Source organism: Chrysochloris asiatica, unplaced genomic scaffold (genome assembly GCF_000296735.1).
Source record: "Chrysochloris asiatica unplaced genomic scaffold, ChrAsi1.0 scaffold00027, whole genome shotgun sequence".
Classification (NCBI taxonomy): domain Eukaryota; kingdom Metazoa; phylum Chordata; class Mammalia; order Afrosoricida; family Chrysochloridae; genus Chrysochloris; species Chrysochloris asiatica.
In genome coordinates, this window is record NW_006408545.1 from 21,150,843 (window position 1) to 21,176,724 (window position 25,882).

The window sequence follows — 25,882 nt, forward strand, 5'->3', positions numbered from 1 at the left end:
GAGGAGAATATTAAAAGTACCATGGACTGCCAGAAGAATAAACAAGTCTCTTTTGTAAGAAGTGCAGCCAGAAAGCTCCTTAGAAGTCAAGATGGCAAAATTTCATCTCTCTAACTTCAGACCTATTATCAGGAAGGATCAGTCTCTGGAGAAGGACATCATGCTTGGTTAAGGGAGGAGTCAATGAAAAAAGGAAGACCCCAATGAGATGGAATGACGTAGTGGCAGCAACAATGGGGTCAAGCATAGCAACAATTGTGAGACTTGGTGCAGAACCAGGCAGTGTTTTGTTCTGTTGTATATATAGTTGTTATGAATCATTACTAACTCAACAGCACCTAACAACAATAAAGATTCTTGACTAAAACATTCTATATTTTTGACTCACATTTACCCTTTGTACATTTCTTGGGTACATAGTTGTTGTTGTTGTTAAGTGCCGTCGAGTCGATTCCGACCCATAGCGACCCTATATAGGGTTTCCGAGGAGCAGCTGGTGAGCTTGAACCACCAACCTTGCAGTTCAAATGGCTTTGCAGTCTGACGCATTAACCCACAGCGCCACACCAGGAAGGATGGAATTATTAGAGTCTGGGTATATGTATGTTTAGCATCAATGTTTGTTGTTGTTAAGTGCCAGATGAGTCCATTCCAACTCACAGCAACCCAGTATAGGGTTTCAAAGGACCACCTGATGGGTTTGAACTGCCAACCTTGTGATTCACAGTCCAGTGCTTATCCTACAGCACCCCACCAGGAGTCCTTGTCATTAACAGATATTGTTAATTAGCTTTCCATCTATCTAACAACTATACTGTAGGTCTTAGATAATGATGCTATATAAAATGGTATTTTAAAGTTTTGTTTCTTAATTTTCTGGCTGTCAATTAGAGATATAATTGATTTTGAGGTAACTATATTTTGAGACCTTGCTAAATTCACTAATTAATAATAATAGCCATTGTGGGTTAATGCACTGGACTGCAAAATCAGTTTGGAACACAAGGTTGGCAGTTCAAGCTCACCAGTCACTCCTTGGAAACCCTATATAGGAAACAACTCAATGGCATAAAACAACAACATCTAAAATGACATTTCTATCTTTCCAAATCTTCTATGTCTCTTTCCTTTTCTTGCCTTATTACATGGTGTAGGACCTCCAATACAAAAGTGAATATAATTGGTAATAGTGGTTATCTCTGTCTCGTGAGTGATCTTATGATGAAAACTTTTCAACATTTTACCATAAACCATAATATTTGCTGTAAGAATTTTGTTGTCTTTGCGTGTGTGTGTGTGTGTGTGTGTGTGTGGATATCTTTTGTCAGATTAAGGAAGTTCTGCTCTAATTCTGGTTTGCCAAGAGTTTTTATTATTTATTATGTTCCATTTTATTAAGTTATTTGGCATAGTGGGTTATGCATTGGGTTGTTAACCACAAGGTTAGCATTTCAAATCCACGAGTGATCCATGGGAGAAAGAGGAGGCTTTTTAGTTCCATAAAGATTTATATAATCTCTGAAACCCATAGGTCACTATGAGTCAGAATCAACTTGATGGGAATGGGTGGTGGTGGTGGTGGTTAACAAGATTATGTGTTTTTCTTTATTCTGCTAATGTGGTGAATTATATTGACTATTATTAAAATTTAATCTTACATTCTTAGAATAAATCCAAATTGGCCATGATGTAGTAATCTTTTGTGTATATCACCGATTTTAGTCTGCTATGATTTTTTTAGTCCCATAAATTTTACATCAGTAAAGCATCCTGGTGTGGCACTGTAAGATAAGCACTGGACTGCTAACCACAAAGTCAATGGTTCAAACCCACCAGCCACTCCTTGAAAACCCTATACAGGGTCACTATGAGTTAGAACTGGCTTGAAGGCACTTAACAACAACAACAACTACAACCAATTATGAATGAAGGACCTCTGGTGTTGTAGTGGATTGCACATTGGGCTGTTAACTACAAAGTAAGCATTCGAATCCACCAGCCAGAAGGATGAGGCTGTCTGCTCCTGTCAAGATTTACAGCCTCAGAAACCCTATTCAGGGTCACTATGAGTTGAAACTGACTCAATAGCACATAATTACCACCACCACCATTCACGATGAGCAGAAGTTTTCTGTTTTAATGTAAAACAAGTTAAAATATCACTTTCCATACTTATAATGTACTCATCATATGATGGGCTCTTGGTTATGCTGGGATCATAATGAGTTTGAAAGTGTTTCTTCTTCTTCTGTTCTCTAGAAGACGTATTTCTAAGTTTGTTTTTATTTTCCCTTAAATCTTTGGTAGAATTTACCACTGAAGACATCTTGGTCTAGAATGTTCTTTGTATAAATTATTTAACTATGGTTTTAATTTCTAACTAGATATAGGACTACGCAATTTTTCTATTTCTTCTTGTGCCTGTTTTGTTACATGAAAGTCAACATAATGTGACTTTTCTTTTGCAGGAACTACTTCTAGTGATCACTACTTATATATAAGATAAAAAAAAGGATGACAGGGCAAAGTGAATAGATGCTCCCATTTACTCCCCCAGCAAGAAACCCATTTTACAATGAACAAAAACAAGCACCGACCAAGAGCCTCTCTGCTAACACAGGGAGCAATCATTTGACGCAGTCATTTGGTGACAGGGCTGGGCAGCATTCCAAAGAGTGATGACAAAAAGGGAGCTAATCTTAGGAACCTATAGCCTGACTTTTTAAGATAGTGCAAATTAGTGGTAGGAGTTTGTGGGCTGCACAGTTGGGAGGCTGTGAAGGGATACTGCAATGCAGAGAGTGTTCTTGAATCTTGCTGAGGCATGAGACAGACAGGCACTGGAATTAGGAGAAACAAGAAGGGCAGCAGGGTAGGGGATATTTAAGACTGATGGAAATGGCTAGTTCCCTACCCTACCCACAGCAGAACACCACAGAAGAGCCTTTACAAGGACAAAGAGAAAGACATAGAGAGTCTCCAACCCCTCACCAAAGAAAATCAAATCCTACCACTTACATCTGCAACCAACTAAATCTCCTTCCCATAGATGGGTATTGAATTTCAGCCTGAATTATCACTGAAGAAAAAAAAAAGGGGGGGTGGGGGGACAGGTATGAGTGGCGCTTAGGAGAAGAAACCAAGTCCACTGCCAGTGGGTCTATTCTGACTCATAGCGACCCTGTGGAGAGGACCTGTGGGATTCCCAAGACTGTGAATCTTTGTGGCGGTGGACTGCTGCATCTTTCTCTCATGGAATGACTGGTGGGTGAAGGATCTGGCCTTTCAGTTTGCAGACAGGTGCTTAGCCATTGTATTATCATGGTGCCAAATTAAAAAAAAAAAAATCCCACAAGAAACAAAATACAAAACTTAAAGTTAAAGGCAATAAGATGACAGAATGGTCCAAGTCCAACAAAAAATAGTAAAACACACAAAATCACAAGCGAAGAAGGATAAATCAAAAGCAAATCAAGGAGAAAGGAAATTTCTCCTATGGAGGCCAAATGAATGCAAATAATTGATCATTTTCAACCTATGGTAATAAGTATGCTTAAAATAAAATATACACAGAAAACCAATATACAGAGATAAGGAAAGAAATGGAGAGGGGAAATGAAAATATTCAACAACTGAAAACAAACCAAAAAAATGAAAAGACTGCTAGAACTGAGGAATAAAACAAACCAAAAACATAAAGACTGCTAGAAAAAGCAAGTAAAAGATGCAATAAAAACAAGTAAAACATTTGACTGAAGATAGAACAAATAACTAAAAGACAAAATAACTGAACTTAACAAGTTGCAAGAAAAACAAACAAACAAAAAAAAAAATGAAATATGGTACTCAATTAAGAAATCTAACATTAGCATTACTAGAATCCAGAGCACCATAATAAAAGAAAGACATAGAAACAATTTCCCAAGAGATAATAAGAGAGAATTTCTCAAACCTGAACAGAGAAGCAAGCCTAAAAATACAGGAAGCTACATGGAGCTCTGGTAGCGTTGTGGTTACGAATTGGACTGCGAACCTTAAGGCCAGCAGTTCGAAACTACCAGCCGTGAGCCGCTTCGCGGGAGAAAGATGAGGCGTTCTGCTCCCATAAAGATTTACAGCCTCGGAAACCCTGTACAGGGTCACTATGGGTCGGAACCGACTCGACGACACTTAACAAAAACAACAACATGAACCCCAATCAGAAGAGACACAAAATTATTAACCCTGTAATATATCCTAATAAAATTCTTGAAAACTTCTAAGGAAAGGATTCTGAAAGCAGCAAGAAAAAACTCAATATAACATACCAAAGGGTCTTTGGTAAAAATTAGCATAGATTTCCCCCCAGAAACTCTGGAGGTCAGAGACGATGGAGCAACACCTATAAAATATTGAATAAAAACAAATGCCAACTAAGCATTCTTTAGCCAGAAAAGCAATCATTCAAATACAGGGAGGAAATACAGACATTCCCAAACAAGCAAAAGGTCTGGGAATTTGCCATGAACCAACAAGCTTTGTAAGTATATCTCAAGCGTACTCCAAATGGAAACACCAAGAACATTAAGCAAATACCTGAATCTCTAAATGGGGAAAAAATAAATAAATGAGAGTGGTATATAAAAATTGCAATATATGGAGTTCTCAAGTAATAAATTCAATAATTAAATCCTGCACCCACTTTAACATCAAGTTTATAAGAAAATACAAAGTTAACTTAGTTATTATAGGATGTATATTGATGTTAATGGAGATACACCAACAGAAATGGGGGAGAAAGGAGAATACCAGGAATAGATTTACTATGTTAAGGTTTGTCTCAGTTCTCTAGAGCTCCTATAACAGAAATACCACAAGTGGTTGGTTTTAACAACCAAAAATTTATTCTCTCACAATTTAGGAGGTTAGAAGTCCAAATTTGGAATACCAACTCTTACAGAAGGCTTCCTCTTTGTCACCTCTGGGTAAAGGTCCTTGTCTCCTTTCAGCATCTTTAGGCCCAACAGTCCTTGGTGATCTCTATGCATCTTGGCATCAGTGTACCCATAGATATAGGAACGTCGCAGTGCAGGCCCCAGATCCAAAGGGGAACTTCTATCTTTGGTGGTAGTAGGTACCCCTTCTTCTCTGCTCAAGTCTCTCTCCTTTTATCTCTTATAAGATCAAAGGTGTTGCACGTCACACCCTTGGGAATCTCCCTTGGATCAGGGTAGTGTGGTGGTGGTGGCTGTGTGCCGTGGAGTCAATTCCGACTCATAGCGAACCTGCACAGGGTTTCTGAGGCTATAAATCTTTATGGGAGCAGAAAGCCTCATCTTTCTCCTGCGGAACAGCTGGTAGTTTCGAACTGCTGACCTTGCGGTTTGCAGCCCGATTCGTAACCACTACGCTACCAGAGCTCCCTCAGGGTGGTGTAGCCATCCTTAATCCTCTTACTGGTTTATCACATCAAATCACTTCATTGGGGATAAACATCTCAACTGCCAAACCACTGAGAATCCTGACCCAGTCAAGCTGACACAGAACCTTAACTATCACAATGTTTTATGTAACTGTTGTTCGTAAGCATAGTTGCAATTTTAAATTGTGCAATGTCATATATGTAGTTATTGTTAAGTGCCATCAAGTCGGTTCTGGCTCATGGTAACACTGTATGGGGTTTCCGAGGAGCAGCTGGTGAGTTTGAACCACCAACCTTACAGTTCAAATTGACCCTGTGGTCCTATGCTTATCCTACAGTACCACACCAGAACTCCAGAATGTATGTGGTAGTCACTAAGAAATCACCAAGAAAAAACAGTCAGAAAAAAAGAAGAAAGAAAAATGACTCATCACAAGAAAGCCGCCAAATACACAAAAACAGAAAAAATCAAAATTAAAAAACCAAAGATACAAAACATTAAAAAAAAAAAGCAAAATGAATTGAATGAAGTAGACACTTTGTTTTCAGTAATAATACTAAATGCAAATGATCTAGATTTTCCATACAAAGGGCAAAGTGGAAGAATGGATTTTTCTCAACACAAAAAGCACATGATAATCCTTTTGCTGTCTACAAGAAGCACACCTCAGACATGTGGAGGCAAACAAACTGAAATTTTAAAAACACCATGCACCCAGTAAACAAAAAGGAGCAGGGGTAGCCATACTGATATCAGATACAATAGATTTTAAATTAAAATGTAGCACAAGAGTATTACATATTAATGAAAGGCTCAATCCAACAAGAAGACAAAACTATTATAAATATAAGAGAGGACTTCAAAAAATTTGAGGAAAAATGTCATTATCTTTTAACTCCACTTTTCTATGAACTTTTTGAAGCCTTCTCGTATATGTACCTAACAGCATTGTACCAAAATACATGAGACAAATGCTGACTAATTTGAAACGAGAAATAGGCAACTGCACAATAATAGTAGGTGACTTCAGCTCACCGCTTTCACTTATAGACAGAACATCTCAAGAGAAGGTCACCAAGAACACTGAAAACTTAAATAAAACCATAGGCCAATTGGACCAAAAGGGCATATATCAAATACTCCATCTGCATCAGAACAGCACACTTTCTTCCCAATCATTTTCCACAACTGGTCATAGGATAGAACACAAAACAAGTCTCAACCAATTTTAAAAAGATTTAAACCATACACAGCATCTTTTCTGATGATAATGGTATGAAACTCAAAATCAATAACAGAAAATAAAATGGAAATTAAATATAAGCTATCGGGTTATAGAAGAAATCAAAAATGAAATTTAAAAATTACTAGAATCAAACGAGAATGAAAGCACAACATATCAAAAACTTTCACACATAGCAAAAGCAATATTCAGAGACAAATTCATAGCAATAAATGCCCACATTAAAAAAGAAAGGTCCAAAATCATTAACTTGAGCTGATAACTTGAACGAATGAAAAGGAAGAGCAAAAGAAATCAAGAACTACTAAGAAAAAATAAATGAAAGAAATATCAGAGCTGAAGGAAATGAAGTAGAAAATATAAAGAATATAAAGAATCAACAAAACCACAAGTTGCTTCTCTGAACAGATCAATGAAATAGACAAACCACTGGCTAGATTAACAAGAGCCAAAAAACAGAAGAGATAAATAACCAAATTAAGAAATGAGATTGGTGACATTACAACCAATCCAACAGATAAAAATCATAACTGAATTCTATGGACACTTGTATCCAAGATTTGAAAACCTAGATGAAACAGAAAAAATCTTAGAAACACACTACTTACCCAAACTAACACAAGCAGAGGCAGAAAATAGGAGTCTAGGTGTAGCGCTGTAGGATAAGCACTGGACCCGCAAAGTAGGTTTGATTTGTAATGCTGGGAGTTTAAACTCACTAGTCACTCCTTGGAAACCCTATGAGTTGGAAACAACTTGATGGCACTTAACAACAAAAGCATTACAAAATAAGAGATTAAAGATGTCACAAAAAACTATCCCCTCCCCCACAAAGCCCAGCACCAGACGGATAAACTAGGGAATTCTATCAAACAGTCAGAGAAGAGTTGAGACCAACCCTAGTCAATCTCTTGAAAAGCCTAGAAGAGGAAGCCAGCATAATCCTGATCCCTAAACTGGAAAGTGATATCACAAAAAAATAAAATTACAGACCAACATCCCCTAAGAGCCTAGATGTAAAACATTTTAACAAAATTCTAGCCAACAGACAACAGCAACATATCAAAAAACTCATTGACTATGATCAAGTCATTCAACATTAACCAATCAATCAATGTAATCTACCACATAAATAAGGAAGAGGACCATATAATCCTATCAATTGATGCCAAAAAAAAGACATTTGATACAGTCAACACGCTTTCCTGATAAAAACTCTCAGCAAAACAGGAATAGAAGGGAACTATCTTAACATAATTAAGAGCATACATGCAAAACCAACAGCCAACATTTCATTTAATGGTGAAAGGCTGAGAGTCTTGCCTTTAAGAAGGGGAATGAGACATTATCACCATTCTTATTCAACATTGTACTGCAAGTTCCAGTCAGAGCAATAAAACAAGAAAGAGAAATAAACGATATCTAAATTGGAAAGAAAGAAGAAAACTATCTTTATTTGCAGATTTTGGTCATTGTTATTGTTGTTGTTAAGTGCTGTTGAGTCACTTCCAACCCATAGCGACCCTGTATAGGGTTTCCAAGGAGTGGCTGGGGAGCGGCTGGTGAGTTTGAACCACAGACCTTGTGGTTCAAAACGACTTTGCAGTCCAGCTCATTAATCCACAGTGCCATACCAGGACTCCAAATTATATGATCTCATATATAGAAGACCCTAAAAATTCCACAAGAAAACAACTTGAGCCAATAGAATAATTTAGCAATATTGCAGGGTACAAGATTAACACAAAAAAATCAATTGGATTTCTTTACACTACTAGACTACACCAAAAAAGAAATCAAGAAAACAATATCATTTGTAATAGTTTTCCCAACTGATAAAATACCTAGGGATTAACCTAGCCACAGACATAAAAGACTTACACAACAAAAATAAAAAATACTGCTGCAAGAGACTAAAAAGTCCTATAAAAATGGAAAGACATCCCATGCACATGGATTGGAAGACTTACTATATAGAAAAGGTCAATTCTATCCAAAGCAATCTACAGATGTAATGCAAGCCCAACAACATTCTTTATTGAAAGGAAAAACTAATGATGAACGTCATATGGAAAGGCAAGAAATCCTGAATGCCCAAAGCAATACTGGAGAAAAACAACAAGAGACCTCACACTTTCTGAAATCAAAACACACTATACAACCACTGTAATTAAAATAGCCTGGTATTTGGTTCAATGATATACAAATAGATGGAGGAATCAAATTGAGAACTCAGAATCTATGAACAACTGATTTTCAACAAGGGAGCAAATTCTATTAAATAGGGCAGAAACCACTTCTTTTAATAAGTGATGCTGGCAAAACTGTGTCTCCACCTGCAGAAAAATGAAACAGGACCCATACCTCACACTACACACACACACAATGATCTCAAAATGGATCAAAGACCTAAATGTTAAACCTAAAGTCCTGAAATTCCTGGGGGAAACAGGGAGAAAACTATGGAGCTGAATGTTTTGGGAACTTAATATTTTATAAAAAAGGAATAATAAATATAACAATGTACAAGTAGAAGAAACTTGGAACCTCATAAAAATTAAAATTTATGCTCATCAAAAGATTTTATTAACAGTATAAATAGACAACCTACAGGCTAGGGGAAATAAAACTTTGGAAATTATTTATCCAATAAGGGTCTAATTTCTAAAATCTATAGAAAACAGCAACAGCTCAACAAGATACACCACCCAATCACAAAGAGAGCTAAAGACATTGAAGCATCCAGCAAACGCATGAAGAGATGTTCCTGGTCATTAGCCATTGAAGAGATGCAAATCAAAAGAACAATGAGATACCATCTTACCCCAGTTAACATGGCACTGATAAAAACAAATAAATCTTTTTAAAACCACAGATTAACAAATGGTGGCAAGAGTGTGTGGAGATCAGAACCCTTATTCATTGCTGACAGATGCAATATAAAATGGTACAACCGCTATGGAAAACAGTGCTGGTATAGTGCTGCAGGATAATGCATTGGACTACAAGGTCAGCGGTTCAAACCCACCAGTTGCTTCTCGGAAACCCTTTACAGTGTTGCTATGGGTTGGAACCAACTCGATGGCACTTAATAACAACTATGGAAAACAGTACGGTGCTTCCTCAAAAATTAGAGATAAAACTACCCTATCTGGCAGCGTAGTGGTTACAAAGTGGGCTGAGAACCTCAAGGTCAGCAGTTCGAAACTATCAGTTGTTCCTTAGGAGAAAGATGAGGCTTTCTGCTCCCGTAAAGATTTACAGCCTCAGAAACTCTGTACAGAGTCACTATGAGTCGGAACCAACTCCACGGCACATAACAACAACAACAACAACATGATCTCTTTGTGTGGCACTGCAGGATCATCACTGGACTGTGAACCATAACACCAGTAATTTAAGCCCACCACCTGCTCCTTATGGGGAAACCCTTATATGGGGTCACTATGAGTCAGAACCGATAGAACTTAACAACAACAACAGTGATCCAGCAATCCTACTGCTAAGCAAATACTCGAGAGATTGAAACATAATGCCACAAACAGACATATGCATACCTATGTTCATTACTACTTTATTAACAATAGCATATAAACAGAAACAACCAAAGTACTCATCAATGGATAAATGGATAAGCAAATTATAGTACATACACACAATGGAATACTACACAACCATAAAAAACAATGATGAGTCCAAAAAGTATGTAACATGGATAGGCCTGGGGAGCATAATACTAAGTAAAATACTCATAAACCAAACAAATAAGGACAAATATTATATGATCTCTCTTGTGTTAGGAGATCAGAGTGCATATAGAGAGCAGTGTTCGTTGGTGGTTAGCAGAAAGAGGGAAAAACATACTTTAGATCATACAGATTTGCTTTGTGTGTACATGAGGGAAAAGTGACACCAAATATGGATATAGTAAGCATAGTGTGACCAAAGTAAAAACGAGTGTTTGAGCACGTATGGATGGGTAGAGGCATACTGGCATATGGGTAAGTGTGTACATAGGTGAGAACAGATAGAAGTATCAATGGTGTTGTTAAGTGCCGTCGATTAGGTTGCAACACACAGAAACCCTGTACAGTGTTTCTAAGGAGAGAATGGTGGGTTTGAATCACCGACCCTGTGGTTAGCAGTCCAGTGCTTACACCAGAACTCCAAAAGTACCAATGTTGTTTTTGTTGTTAAGTGCTGTCAAGTCAGTTTCAACTCATAGCAACCCGGTAAAGGGTTTCCGAGGAGCGGCGTGTACATTTGAACTGCAGACCTTGCGGTTTAAATCAACCCTGCAATCCAGCGCATTATCCTGCAGTACCACACCAGGACTCTAAAAGTACCTATGTTGTTAAGTGCCTTTGAGCAGGTTCTGACTGAGTAAAACTATATATAGGGTTTTCAAGGAGCAACTGGAGAGTTTTAACTTCCAACCTTGTGGTTAACAGTCCAGGGCTGATCCTACAGCACCACACCAAGATTCTATGATGGTCGTGGTAGTATGCTGTGGAGTTGGTTCCTACTCATAACGACCCTGTATAGGCTTTCCGAGGCTGTAAATCTTTACGGGAGCAGAAAGCCTCCTCTTTCTCCTGCGGAACCGCTAATAGCTTCAAACTACTGACCGTGAGACTAGCAGTCCAACTCATAACCACTATGCTACAGGAACGTGTAAATACAAATATGAGCATGAAAGCACTTACATTAATTAAAGATTAAATATAGATATTCCACAGATATAACCAAACACCTGCCAAAATTGGTTCTCTGAGTTGGAAAGTTTAGGACAGTAATCTCACGGGATAGCTCATGAGTCACTTGGCATAAAACAGTTCACAAAAATAATGATCTACAACCTACTAAACTGAGTAGTGTCTAGGGTCTTAAAAGCTTGTGAGCAGCTATCTAAGATACAATTTGGGGTCTCTACTCACCAGGAACAAAACAGTAAGAAAGCAACCAAAAGCTCAGAAAAGAAACAAGTCTACATGAGTCACAAGCTCATCTACCCTGAGATGAGAAGAAGCAGATGGTACCTAGCTACCACCATGGACCTTTCTGACTAGAGCTACACTAAGTGGTCCCAAAAACAATGGAAAAAAAAGTGGAGAAGAATTTCAATTCCTTTTGGAAAAAAAGGCCAGACAAACTAAAACAGTAGGGAACAGAAGGCTTCCTGAGATATTCTTTACTAAAATAAACAGTGGACAGAAAACAAAGACTTATTATCTATCCAAAAGAACTTAACAACCATTAGTATAGAACAAAAAGGTCAAAAATTACTCAAAAGCAAAGATAAGAAGTTAAGAAGGCAAAGAAACTAGATTATTGGAAATGGAACCAACAGAACACAATGAAAAAGAATGTTGACATATTGTGATAAATGTAACTAATGTTGCTGAATAATTTGTAGAAAATTGTCAAATGGAAACCTAACCTCCTGTATAAATTTTCACCAAAAATTCAATTAAAAAAAAAATTGTAAGGAGTCGATTTCACCTCCTGTGTAAATTTTCACCAAAAATTCAATTAAAAAAAAAATGTCAAGGAGTCAATTTAAGTCGAATGAAAAATAGTCTTTCAGTTTATTCACATTTCCTAGAAACTTTTATCTTAATTTTTAAAAAATCTGTTATTTCAATTCACTTACTTGTTCAAAGTAACATAGTCAGAGTTCTTGGTCCGTTACTGACAGAGCTGGCGTTACAAGCCAGGTCTCCTAGTTCATGATCTCATATTCTTCCCACCACATCATGCTACCCTTCAAATCACACACTCCATTTGTTATTAAGACTGGCTATTGGTGTTGTTAAGTGCCATCCAGTCAATTATGACCCATAGCAACCCTATATAGGGTTCCAGGGGAGCGGCTGGTGAGCTTGAACTGCCAGACTGGTTAAGCAAGAAATTTTACTTAATCTACTCAAGAACACTTGATTGTCAAAGGGGACTTCAAAAAGATTGTGAAAAAGGAAATTAAAAGATAATGGCATTTTTCCATGAAATTTTTGAAGCATTGTGGGAAATGCGTCGGGGTGCTATCCACAAGGTCAGCAGTTTGAATCCAGCAGCAGCTCCTCAGGAGACAGATGGAGCTTTGTGCCCCCATAAAGATTTGTAGCCTCGAAAACCCTATATAGGGTAGCTATGAGTTGGAACCAACTCGACGGCACACAGCAGCAACAACAAAGGGAGGTAACTTTGTTAGATTTTATTTTGGATCTTTCCTATCACTTTGAATTTCAAATGACCCTCTTCTAACCCGGAGTCCTGGTGTGGCGCTGTGGGTTAGTGCACTGCGCTGCAGGGTCAGTTCGAACCATAAGGTCAATGGCTCAAGCTCACCAGCTGCTCCTTGGAAACCCTATATACAGGGTCATTATGGGTCGGAAGCGACTCAATGGCACACAACAACAACATTATGCTTCAGGTTCCATTTCTCCTTAGCTTTCTAATGTAACAGTTCTTGATTGTCTGTAGGCTTCACGTTATTCCTTTTATTCCCACCATGCACCCTCCAGGTACAACTAAACTGATATCATACATTCCAGAGTCAAACTGGAATGATGTTTGGATTATAAATTGACCATATATAGATGCTTGAAGGGAAGGGGTAATGATATTTTTATTACCTAGCACAATGTAAGGGAACCTTGGTGGCATAGTAGATTATGTTGGCAGCAGTTTAAGTCCACCAGTCGCTTCAAGGAAGAATGATGAGGCTTTCTGCTTCTTTTACAGACTCAGAAACTATATATGGGGCTGCTATGAATTGGAACAGACTCCACAACAACAAAAGTACAGTGTAAGAAACATTAAGAAAACACTTAATTGACTGAAAGACTCAGTGTTTTGGATAAACTAGTGGTTACGAATATAGGGTAAAGAGACATTATGACTAGGTTCAAATACAATATCAGCTCTACCACTTATTACCTGTGTGACCTCAAGCAAGTTGCTTAACTGTTCTGAGCCTAAGTTTCCTCATCTGTAAAGCAAGGTTAATGGTAGCATCCACATAGAGTTGTTATAAAAATTAGATGCGATGATGTATTAACAAGATGCTTGGCCTATTATCAGTGCTCAGAACTACTAGGTCCGATGAGACTATAACATTACTGTTATTACTAATTACTTATTTCTGCCGATTACAATCATTCCTTATATATTTGTCCCGAGAAATTGGGAAAGCTGAGGTTCACTGAACTTCTTTTTCTTCTTTTTTTATTTTTTGAGAAATGTATCTGGTACATAACTAATAAGTCATCCAAATCCCATTAACTTTAGGTAATTTTATTTAATAATCATATTTTTACAGTTGGACAAGTAAATAAATGGCAAAGTAATTTTGATTGAATCCTGTTTTTTCAATGGCTACTTGGAATACATCATTCATATGCAAACCCCAAGAATGTTGAATAACAGATAAAATAAATAATGGTCATAATGCAAACCACATTCTGATTCCCACTTCCCTTCAAGTACTACTCCATGAAAGAGTTGTAAGAGCCAAAAAGTAACATGCTTATTAACTGTGGGTTACTCAGCTATACACATAAAGCTTAGCAGATCACATGAATGTTTCCATATTCTCTGTTAACCTAATGGTTCCTTAGAGCCCGGTTCTCATAACCTCTGAAGAATTTCAATATTTGCCTGAAAAAAGATATCATATTTCCATGACTATGACTGAACATGAATTTGGAAAGCTCCCTGGAAGCAAAGCATTGTGGACGACAGGAAAACGGTCATTGTTTTCAAAGAAAGGCAAGACACATTTCTGCACACAAGACATCAAAGCTGGTCATAGTGGGCAGATCTCGTCTCCTTCTACACAAACCTGTGGGTGCCATGGGGTTGAGCCTACCTTTCACCTCCCACATGAGCTCAGGGTGGGGAATATGTACAAAGCCACATTTTTTTGAGATAAAAGACATATTGTTCAAAACTGGCATATAAATGCAGCAAAAGAGGATAAGCCCTCCTTTTTAAATGTTTTGTTCTTTTAAAGTTTGCAGGGAGGCATTTAAAGGGATTCCAGATTCATGATAGGCAAGCTTTAAGCCTCTGTAAAAACTGAAAACCTGTCAGTCTCATCTTTAAAGTATCAGTTATTAAATACTAGTATTTTCTACAGCAGGGAAAGGATATCTGTAGAGGTTGCTGCATTTCATTTATTCCCCTACAAACAAAGACAATGAGATGAATAAGTTTATTGTTTGTTTGTTTGTTTTAATTCTTAGGAATTGAATAAGCCTGGGTCTGTTATTATTGCTGTTAGACACCACTGAGGCAATTTTCAACCCAGGGTAACAATGTAGACTGCCCTATAGTGTATTCTACAATGTAACTGTTGCAAGAACAGATCACACAAGCCTCTGTGTAGGAGTGAAATATCCAGGTTCCGGTATCAGCTGGGCCACCATATTGCCTGGTTATGTTAACCAGAGATCAACAAGATAAGGCAATCTAAACCTTCCCAGCCACTACCCAACACTGATGTCAGGTCAAAGGAATCAGACATGTTATTATTATACCTGGAAAGCACTTATTTAAAAAATTATATGATCTTATAATCAAAAGCACCGAAACTGAATAACACCCTGCTTGAAAACTACTGTAATAATAGAAGAAATAAAAAATGAAATTAGTAAGTTATTGTAATCAAACAAGAATAAACACACAAGCTATCAAAACTTTGGGGACACAGCAAAAGCAGTGCTTAGAGAGCAATTTATAGCAATAGTACACATCCAAAAAGAAGAAAGAAGCCAAATCAGCACCTTAACCCAATATCTCTAACAGTTATAAAAAAAGCAGTAAAATAAGCATATAGCTACCATATGAAGAACTGATGAAGATCAGAACAGAAATGAAACAGAAAAACAATAGAAAGAATTAACAAGAAAATAGATCTTTGAAAGCAATAATAAAATCAACAAACCACTGGTAAATCTAACAAAAGAAAATGAGAAGATGCAAAAAGAAAAGAAAAAAAAGGAAAGGAAGAAAGTATATGAACTTTACGTTGAGTAAAATGTGGTCTATAGATAACAATGGAACATTACTTAGCCATAAAGAGAAATGAAATCTTAAAAGATGCTACAACATAAATGAACCCTGAAAACATTGTGCTAACTATATAAGTCACACAAAAGGACAAATAATATATGATTCCACCTATATGAAATATTTAGAATTGGCAAATTAACAGAGACCAGCATTTATTAGTGGGCACCAGGGGTCAGGTGAACCGACTCGACGGCACTTAACAACAACAACAACAACCAGGGGTCAGGTAGAGGAATAAAGGGGGAAATACATGCTTAAGGGGGCTGGAGAAATTTGAAAACCAAGTGTGGATGGTTGCATACCATGGTGAATGTTACTGATGACATGAAATAGTACAGGCAAAAAAAGTTGAAGTTACAAATGCTTTGTTATATGTATTTTCAACACAATTTAAAAAATATATATTTTGATTGCTTTACTTCAACAGCCAAAAATTGGGGGGTACAGGTAGGGGTAAGTAGTTAATGGTGACTCACAATGCAGTTCTTGAAATTTATACCAAAGTCTTTCACTCCGCAAGCGTCTTTGAATGAAATTCCAAAAGGGATTTTGTCTCCATATTAAAATCTCGAATATGAGAAGTAATACAGCAAGGTTGCAATAAGTTAACTTGAGTTATCTTTTAAAACTCTTGTCAATATCTTTTCTGCCAAGTTAGACTGTGTTCATGAAGTGATCTTTTACAACCAGCCAAGAAGTGTATTTTCATGTTCACTCAAACTAAAATGACAAAGGCATGTTTACATTCAAAGAAAGAATTGGTCGATACTTTCCCAAATGTCTAATATTATTATATTAGTCTTTTTCAATGATTACTCAATATGCCAAAGATACTTGCTAGTGCCTGCAGAGGTCTGGTGCATCCTTTTACTTCTTAGAGATTTAAAATTAAAAAATAAGTAAAATCAAGTCTATTATCTTGTATTTGTACCAACTCTATTATCATAGTAACAACCGTGATGTCACAAAACCTACACCAAAGACCAGATTCTGGGTGCTCAGTCTTCAAAGGACACAAACATGTGAGGCCAAAACAGGGTCGATATTGAGGGTGGTCATCAAAGCACAGGGAGTTCCCCTTTCCTGGAACAGAACAGGGGCAGGGCCTGAAGAGCAGTTTCCCGGGTCCAGAAATCAATTACACCCACACTTCTGCATGCAGCTGTGCAACAGAGGAGCAGGAATCCAAGAGAATGTGGTATCACCAAGTCCCCATCATGAGTGTTCCACTGGGCCCCCTGGCTGCCAAGGCTTGGATGAGGTCCAATGGTGAGCCCTCCTGAGCTCATGAGTACACTCTTGGGAACTAATGCACAACCAAACGGAGGACAAACAACTTCCTTCATGATGGCAAGCATCTAAACCAAGCTGAGGTTTTATCCCGACCAGGTTATCCAGGGTCATAGAACCACAGATCCTAAGGGTAAGAGAAGAGCTCCCTGAGTCTCCCAAAAGACAAGGACTTTAATATATATATAATTTTTTTTTTAAACCTTTTGTATAAATAACTTGTATCCCCTGTCTCTGAGGAATCTGAGATTAGCAGTATATTAATAGGCACTATTACAGATTCCTGTGTGGCGCTGCGGGTTAATGCACTGAATTGCAAGGTCAGTTTGAACCACAAGGTTGGCAGTTCGAACTCACCAAATGCTCCTCGGAAATTCTACACGGGTCAGTATAGGTTGGAACCAACTCGACAGCACTTAACAACAACATTATTCTGATACAGTCTAGGAAAGTTTTGTAGGAATATGATGATGGATTGAATGTTGTCGTTAGGTGCCATTGAGTCGGTACCAACCCAAAGGGACCTTATGCACAGCACAATGAAACACTACCCTATACTGGGCCAACTTTACTACTATTGCCACGCTTGAGTCCACTGATGCTGCCATTTGGCCAATCCATCATTGGGGGGTCTTCCTCTTTTTCTCTGACCCTCCACCTTACCAGACATGATATCCTTCTCCAGCGACTGCTCCCTCCTGACAATAAGTCCAAAATATAAGAGACGAAGTCTGGCCATCTTGGCCTCCAAGGAGCACTCTGGCTGCACTTCTTCCAAAACGGATCTATTGGTTCTTTTGGAAGCCCACAGAATTATTAATATTCTCATAACTCAAAAGCATCAATTCTTCTATGGTCTTCCTTATTCACTGTCCAGTTTTCGCATGCATATGATGTTATTGAAAATATCATGGCTTGGGTCAGGAGCACCTTAGTCTTCAAGCTGACATCTTCACGCTTCAACACTTTAAAAAGGACTTGTGCAGCAGATTTGCCTAATGCAATACGTCGTTGTATTTCTTGACTGCTGCTTCCCTGAGTGTTGATAGTTGATCCAAGAAGAATGACTCCTTGACAACTTCAATCTTTTCTCCGTTGATAAGAATGTTGTTTATTGGTCCAGTGGTGAGGATTTTGTTTTCTTTACATTGAGATGTAATCCATACCAAAGGTTGTGCTCTTTGATCTTCATCAGTAAATGTTTTAAGACAGGCTAAATAGGCAACTTTATATTCAAAAGAAGGGGTTCTGGTGGTACATGGCAAAGCACTTGGCTAATAACCAAAATGTCAGTGATTCAAACCCACCAGCAGTTCCACCAGAGAAAAGACCTAGTTCTACTCTGTCCTACAGGATCACTGTCAGTGGGAATTAACAGCAACCAACAACCTATTAGAAAGAACATTAGATAGAATTATTGTCCCGAGATAATCTTTAAAACTTAAACCAAAAATAATCCCTGAAGTCTTCTTAAAGTAGTTTATTTAGCTTAACTAGTAAAGAATGCCTTGAGCACTGTGTTCTTTTAAGAACTGTCAATAAGGAATCAAATTGACACCAGCAACTTGAAAGATTAGATAAAACCTTAGGGGGCAGCGAACTTACATTAATCGGGAGAAACAACGTGGAGAAGGCTGAGAATGGTTACACAATTTGAAGGCTGTGTCACTGCACTCACTGCACATATAGAAAGTGTTGAATTGCTGTGTGTTTTGCTGTGTATAGTCGCAACAACAAAAGATAAATATAATAAATTATTTTTAAAAGAATATTAGATTAGGAGTCAGAGGACCTTAAATCTAGTTCTGAATTGAGCACATTGAATTCCTGTGACCTTGAAAAAGCCATTTAGCCCACTTGAGCTTCAATGCTTTATTAATTCCAACATGTTATTTTCCAGGGTTTTCATGAAGATCAAATCAGATCAAATGAATATGAATGAATTTTATAAGCTGTAAAGGAGTTAATATAAATGTAAGGTATTATTATTAGCATTTTTACACAGGTAGATTACAGTGCCGAAGGAATCATTTTAACACTAACATCGTTATTTTCTTTCCAGGAATCCAAAGCACATATATGATCCTCGTCTTCCCAATTTCAAGAGGTAGACACTTGCACAACATGATTCAAGGACTGATTGGTGAGGGGTCTTTTGCTTTGGGCCATTACGCCCTTTATTAGTTCCCTTTAAGAATGCTAACCCATAACAGCAAGAAAACTGTCATTGGGTGTATGTACATCAGCTTGATTACCTTGAGTCACAACTCTGGTAAAAGTATTGGCAAAAGGAAGAATTAAAATGATTAACTAGATGGATGCTTTCAGGTAATTTGTGGGCCAGTGCTGAATTAAAAGATAATGGGTTTTTCCACAAACTTTTTGAAGTCCCCTTGTGCATAAATAATTAAGACCAAGGAAGCCTCCCTTCACTGTCAAGGCGAATGGGGTCAGGTCAGATAGGATGGGACTAATCCAGATAAAGGTGCAGCATTTTCTCAATGAACAACAAAGCAGTCTGTACTGGCCTTGCATATGTGCAACAGGAATTTGGATACGGTTCATTTCTTCATTTAATATGGGTAGAGTGCCTATTACATCCCCAAGGTCACCACATATCCTGAAAACCCACTGTTTCCTTACCCTGTTGCTGTCCCTTGTGATCCTTAAGGTTTTGTGCTAACTTGGCTGGGCCTGGGTTCTCACTGTTGTTGTTGTTATGTGCCATGGAGTTGGTTCCGACTCATAATGACCCTGCATAGGGTTTCCGAGGCTATAAATCTTTACAGGAGCAGAAAGCCTCCTCTTTCTCCCACGGAACAGCTGGTAGTTTCGAACTGCTGACCTTGAGGTTTGCAGCCCGATTCATAACCACTACGCTACCAGAGCTCCTTGGGTTCTTACTTGTTGTTAAGTGCCGTCAAGACGGTTCCGACCCATAGTGACCCTGTTTAGGGTTTCTGAGGAGCAGCGGGTGAGCTTGGACCACCGACCTTACAGTTCAAACGGATTTGTAGTCTGGTGCATTAACCCACAGCGCCACACCAGGACTCCTGGATTCTCACTAGGGTGAGTCAAATTCACCAGCTGCTTTTGGAAAGCCTATACAGTGTCACTCTGAGCCAACCTAAGAGCACTTAACAACAACAATCCCCCATGATAAGATTTACTATAATGTAATCATCATCATGATATATAATGTTTATGACTGAGGCCAGAAGTAATCTACAGGATTAGGTAATATTTTGAGTCAATCTTTTTTGACTCAAACAGATTAAACAGGAAAGGATAGCTCAAAGGGACCTGCCACTATCAAGAAAGAAGAGGCAGGGTAGAGCGCTTCCTTTGAACCTAGGGTCCCTGCACTCTGAAGGTCCTAGATCCAGGGGAAAATTGATGCCAAGACACATAGAGATTTGCAAGGAATGCTGGGCCTACAGTTGCTGGAAAGAGACAGGGACCTTTCACCAGAGCCTACAAAGAAATAAAAAGCCTTTTCCTAGAACTGGCACTCTGAATACAGACTTGTAGACTCCTAAACTGAGAGAAAATAAATTTCTGTTTGTTAAAGCCATCCACTTGTGATATTTCTTTCATAGCAGCACTAGATAATGAAGACATCCCTTTACTATGATGTAACACAGAGCACCTTGACAAAACCCACAGCTATATTCACCTTCCTATTACCATGAGATCTGTGGTCATCCTCCCTAGAACAGTGGTTGACACTCTAAGGCCCCTGGGGCAAAACCTGTCCACTGCTTTTATGTAGCTAAAGTTTCATTGGCCACACTCACTTGCTGATATATGGCCCACAAAAGCCTCAAATACATACCCTCAGAGCCTTCACACACAAAAAAAGCTGGTATCTGCTTAAAAAGTCTAACTAAATCAAAAACTTATCTCTCCTGTAAAATTTTGTTTACAGGAGAATAATTTTTAAGTTACTTGAAAGCAGAGAATCTTTCTGTATCTTGGTCTTGTCACCTTGAACCTTAAAGTAGGATAGATTCAAGGTTTTGAACAGACACAGAAAATGAAATACATCCTTCCCTACATTTGGTTTTCAACAGATGTGCGCCTTGGAGTTCCATGGAAGACAGCATAAAACCACTGGTGTTTGGTTACTCTGGCTTCTAATTCCTCAGAGTCCTTCTGTCTAAGACTTCCAGGGCTCAATTTTTGGCCTCTGTCCCTTTGTATATTTATTTCCTGATCTGATGTGGAATTAGAGTTAAATAGGAGCTGTGTGCTTGAATTCCACATGGCTAGCTCAGCAGGAAACTCCAGGGCAGGTTTTTTGGCATGCCTAACTCGCGTTTGCCTCAGCTATGCTAATTTCTAAAGCTGTTTGTTTTGCTCACATAAATCTTAGAGGCAAATTTGCATTTGGATGCACACCTTTTTATGCACAAATTATGTGCATGATAACTCTAGGGCAGAGTAAAAGACTGAAAAAAGAAAATGAGGCCTGCTGTTCACTGAAAGACTCTCTTATGGCAAGCACCATGGTAGATGCTTTATCCATATTTCCCCATGTCTTCCCCACAACAACCCCATGAAGCAGGGCTGTGACCCCATTTAACAGATGGGGAAATTGAGAGGAAAAGGGCTTATGTAACTTGTCCACGTTGACCGCCGAGCTCATATGTGACAAAATCAGGATTTGAACCCCAAACTGAATCTGAAGTCCATGTTCTTTTCACTTACTTATGTTGCTTTTTGATATCCTATTCATCATCACCCCTCAAACCAGTGGACTTAAACTCACAAACGAACTACATTGCTGTTGTGATTGTTGTTTTGTGCTGTTGACTTGATTCCGACTCATAGCAATCCAGTAGAGGGTTTCCGAGAACCGTCAGTGAGTTTGAACTGCTGACCTTTGGTTAGCAGTCCAGTGTTTATCCTGTGTATATTATGCCTTTGGTGGCGGTGGTGTGTCATGGAGTCGGTTTCGACTCATAGACCCTGTTTTCAGAGGCTGTAAATCTTTATGGGAGCAGAAAGCCTCATCTTTATCCCACGGAACGGCTTCCTTGAGGTTAATAGCGCGACTCTTAACCACTACGCTACCAGAGCTCCTTACATTTTGCCTTTGTTGTTGTTGTCATGTGCCATGGACTCATAGCGACCCTGTACAGGGTTTCCAAGGCTGGAAATCTTTACGGGAGCAGAAAGTCTCATTTTTCTCCTGTGGAACAGCGGGAAGTTTTGAACTGCTGACCTTAAGGTTTGCAGTCCAATTCATAACCACTATGCTACCAGAGCGCCTTACGTTTTGCCTTTAGCCCTTGGGAAATAAACTTGGATCCTTCTGTATCACAAAATAATCCACCAAAGAATGCAGGCATGAAAAGGGCAAACTTTATCTGATACACCCATTACCTTAGTAATTAGTGGGTAACCACAGTTACAAGAGATGTTCACAGACAAAGGACTGTAAATACATACCTAAAGACCTCAGTAGGAAAGGACAGTTTTACTGCTAAAATGCAGTGGGTCAAGCAAGAAAATGTGACCATAACCATGAGGGAAAATGTTAGTGACATCTCGTATACAGTATCAATACACCTATAACATAAAAGTAGGAATTCAGTTCCATAAATACGTTCACTGTTTAAAAAACACAGCCAAACACCTCTTTTCTCCAGTAAAAATATATATAATAAACAATGTTGTTGTTAAGTGTCATCGAGTCGGTTCCGACCCATAATGACACTGTATAGGGTTTTCAAGGAGCGAATGGTGAGCTTGAACCATCGACCTTGTAATTCAAACAGCTTTGCAGTCTGGCACATTAACCCACGGCGCCACACCAGGACTCCAAAGATATGGCAGTTTGGTTCCTTAAAGATTTGTTGTTGTTATGTGCCATGGAGTTGGTTCCGACTCATAGCGACCCTGTACAGGGTTTCCGAGGCTGGAAATCTTTACGGGAGCAGAAAGCCTCATCTGTCTCCCACAGAACAACTGTTAGTTTCGAACTGCTGACCTTGCAGTTCGCAGCTCGATTCCTAACCACTATGCTACCAGAGCTTCAAACAGGATGCCCATAGCTATATAATATTGCTGCTATCAAAACTCAGTATTTATCACTATTCAATTCCAGAAAAATAACCCGTACAGCAATTAAGCATTATAGCATACTTCCAACATCTCACAATAAACTTGAGACAACATTCTTTAGTTTCTTTCTCATATAAAACATATCTTTGGCCTAACTTACAATACCATCTAATGCTCAGCTCATTGCTCTCAAGATCTAATATTCCGACATCCAATTTTCTGTAAATACACAAGAACTGATTGCATTTTCATGCAGATGAAATTCAGACACCCAATTTTTTTAAAGTCAATCTCCAAAAGAGCTTTTGAACAATTAAAAAGAACTCTGCAAAGAAGATGAGTAATCTAAATCGTTTCTAAGAGGTGTTAGGGGAAGGCACATTGGCAAACTAGGTTGCCACATACCCACTAACTGTCCCTTTTCTCAGGAATCCATCAGAACAGAGGAGGAATGTATGTTCACCTATGGTTACTCTTCTTGATAGTCAGTCATTGTACATCTTATTTTTTTAATTATCTCATCCATCTCTATATTAAAAGGTAATTTCATAGAAGAAAAGCTTTTGTTTTGGTTTGGTTTTTTAAGCCAGAAAAGACTGTCATTTGAAAGTTAATATGATCACAGTCTAAGACGGAGAAGGTTCAGGAGTTTGCCTTCTATAGCAATAATTTTTAAATAATGCATGCACTAACATTTTCTTATCTGCAAGTTCCTGCTAGAGCCTTGTCCATAATTTACTTAAGCAATTAACAATTATTTGTAAGACAGTTGAAACAACTTTCTGTGAATCACGATCATTTTGAAGCCCCCAGTAATGACTTACCTGCTGGTGGCTTTATGAAAGGTGGTGGAATTAAAGGTACAATAATGGGTACATTGCCATGATCCTTTGACCCTGCAGGTGAGTCACTAAGTCCATTTCCTGTAGCAAGCCCTGAATAGCCTGTGCTTATATTATATGGTGAAATAACACTGTCCTCAGGTAATTTTGGTTTTGGCAAGGAATTTTCTGTAAAACAAAAACAAAAAAAAATTTCAATACAACAATTTATTCAGTAGATCTGAAATCTTATAATCACCACCATTCTAAAGTTAAATGGTCATGTAACAAAACAAATATTTTACTTGCAAGTCTTTAAACACTTTACCAAAATTCCACAGGACCATGTACTGATTTATAATAATCAGTCTTATTAGCAGACATTTCTAATGGGTTCCTTTATCATTTGCTCCACTATGATAGCTAGCATCCCAGTTGTACTCATGGTGATGAATTTTAGCACTATAAAATCCCATAGAAAACTGAAAGGCAATTAACCTTTTCCATGAACAAAGTGATATATACCAGGCTTCATTCTCTGGCTACTGGGAGAAAAGCTTAAACATGCCCTCCAGCACTGTAACAAGGTTCCACATTATTATAAACCTGGGTCATAATGAACCAATGAGAAGGAAACAGATAGATTGGAAAGGAAACTGTTGTTTCACAGGTTACTGACAACAAAATAATAACTGGGAACAAAAATAAAACCTGAACTATGGAAAACAACGTTTTCCCACTAGTAACAAATTCTGGCAATCTCTCTGTTCATATTCCCCAGAGGCAACGATTATTGCCTGTTGTTAGTGTCACCCAGTTGGTTCTGACTCATAACAACCCTATATGGGGTTTCCAAGACTGTATATCTTTGCAGGAGCAGACAGACAGCCTCATCTTCCTTCTGTAGACTGGATGGCGGGTGTGAACTGCTGACCTTGTGGTTCTCAGTCCAGTGCTTATCCTACAGAGCCACCGCACTCCCTGATTATTGCCTTGGCCAAGTATTATACGAGCTATTAGTTTATAGCATATAAACTCATGGCTTGCATTTTTCTTTTACAGTGAAATTGATGAGACCATCTCTATAACATGTTGTGTACAATTTCATTGCAAGCTTAACATAAAATTTGTCACGTTTGTCCAATTCTACATGCCTGCAGGACAGCTCATTTACATTTGTTGCACCGTATATAAGAAGAGAAGACACTATCTTGGTGCCTGGGAATAGACTGCTTGACCGGGTAGTTCATGACAATATGAATTCTGAATGAAATGCAAACAGTGGTCAGGTTGCCACTGATGCCACTCGGTTTTACCTACATTTTAAGTTCCCCATGTAGGTTGTTTTTTCACATGCTTTCTTCCTTTTTTGTTTGTCAAACTTTCATTCCCAATTTAGGCACATGAACTCAGTACTTCATTCCAAATTTAAAATCATGAATTCAGTACCTACATCAAACACCCACACATTGTTCCAGGTGTCCCCTAGGAAACAGATCTCCAACCCTCCAGACCACTAGAAGAATCAGGGCTGTTTCTACACTCTTTAGCTGGACTTTGAGAAACTTCTATGGAGCATTATAGGATCCCATCATCTACTACTCTCTTATTCTACTTACCCAATCCAAGGGTTTGGGGTTCAAAGGATAAAGAAAACTTCAAACACAAAATGGCAACAGGCTTCCCTTCAGAATTTCCATCAAAAAAGGGGAAGATGGGGGAGATTACAAACTATGAATCTCCTTTGCAATTTGATCATCCAGGCCTAACATTTCATTTAATAAGAAGCCCCAATCCCAAACTTTGATGCTGTACCAAAGAAGTGAGGAAGTTAGAAGTTACTAAACACTGTCCCTTTATATAAATCTGAATGCCCTGAGCATTTAGGGTCGATCACTGTTGTCTAGCTCTCCCATTGCTGGATGAAGATTAAGCTATGGTTATTTTTGCTTTGTATTGTGCACTTGCATTCTGTGGAATTG

The 25,882-nt window shown here is 38.3% G+C and overlaps 1 protein-coding gene across 1 annotated transcript in view; it reads right to left on the reverse strand.

The window, feature by feature from the left end:
- The window catches only part of SOBP (sine oculis binding protein homolog (Drosophila)), a 212,486-nt gene that overhangs the window by 169,867 nt on the left and 16,737 nt on the right, over positions 1 to 25,882 (reverse strand). The window contains exon 3 of the mRNA XM_006839994.1: positions 23,904 to 24,089. Within this exon, the coding sequence (XP_006840057.1) occupies positions 23,904 to 24,089 (186 nt within the window). The remainder of the gene's footprint in view (positions 1 to 23,903; positions 24,090 to 25,882) is intronic.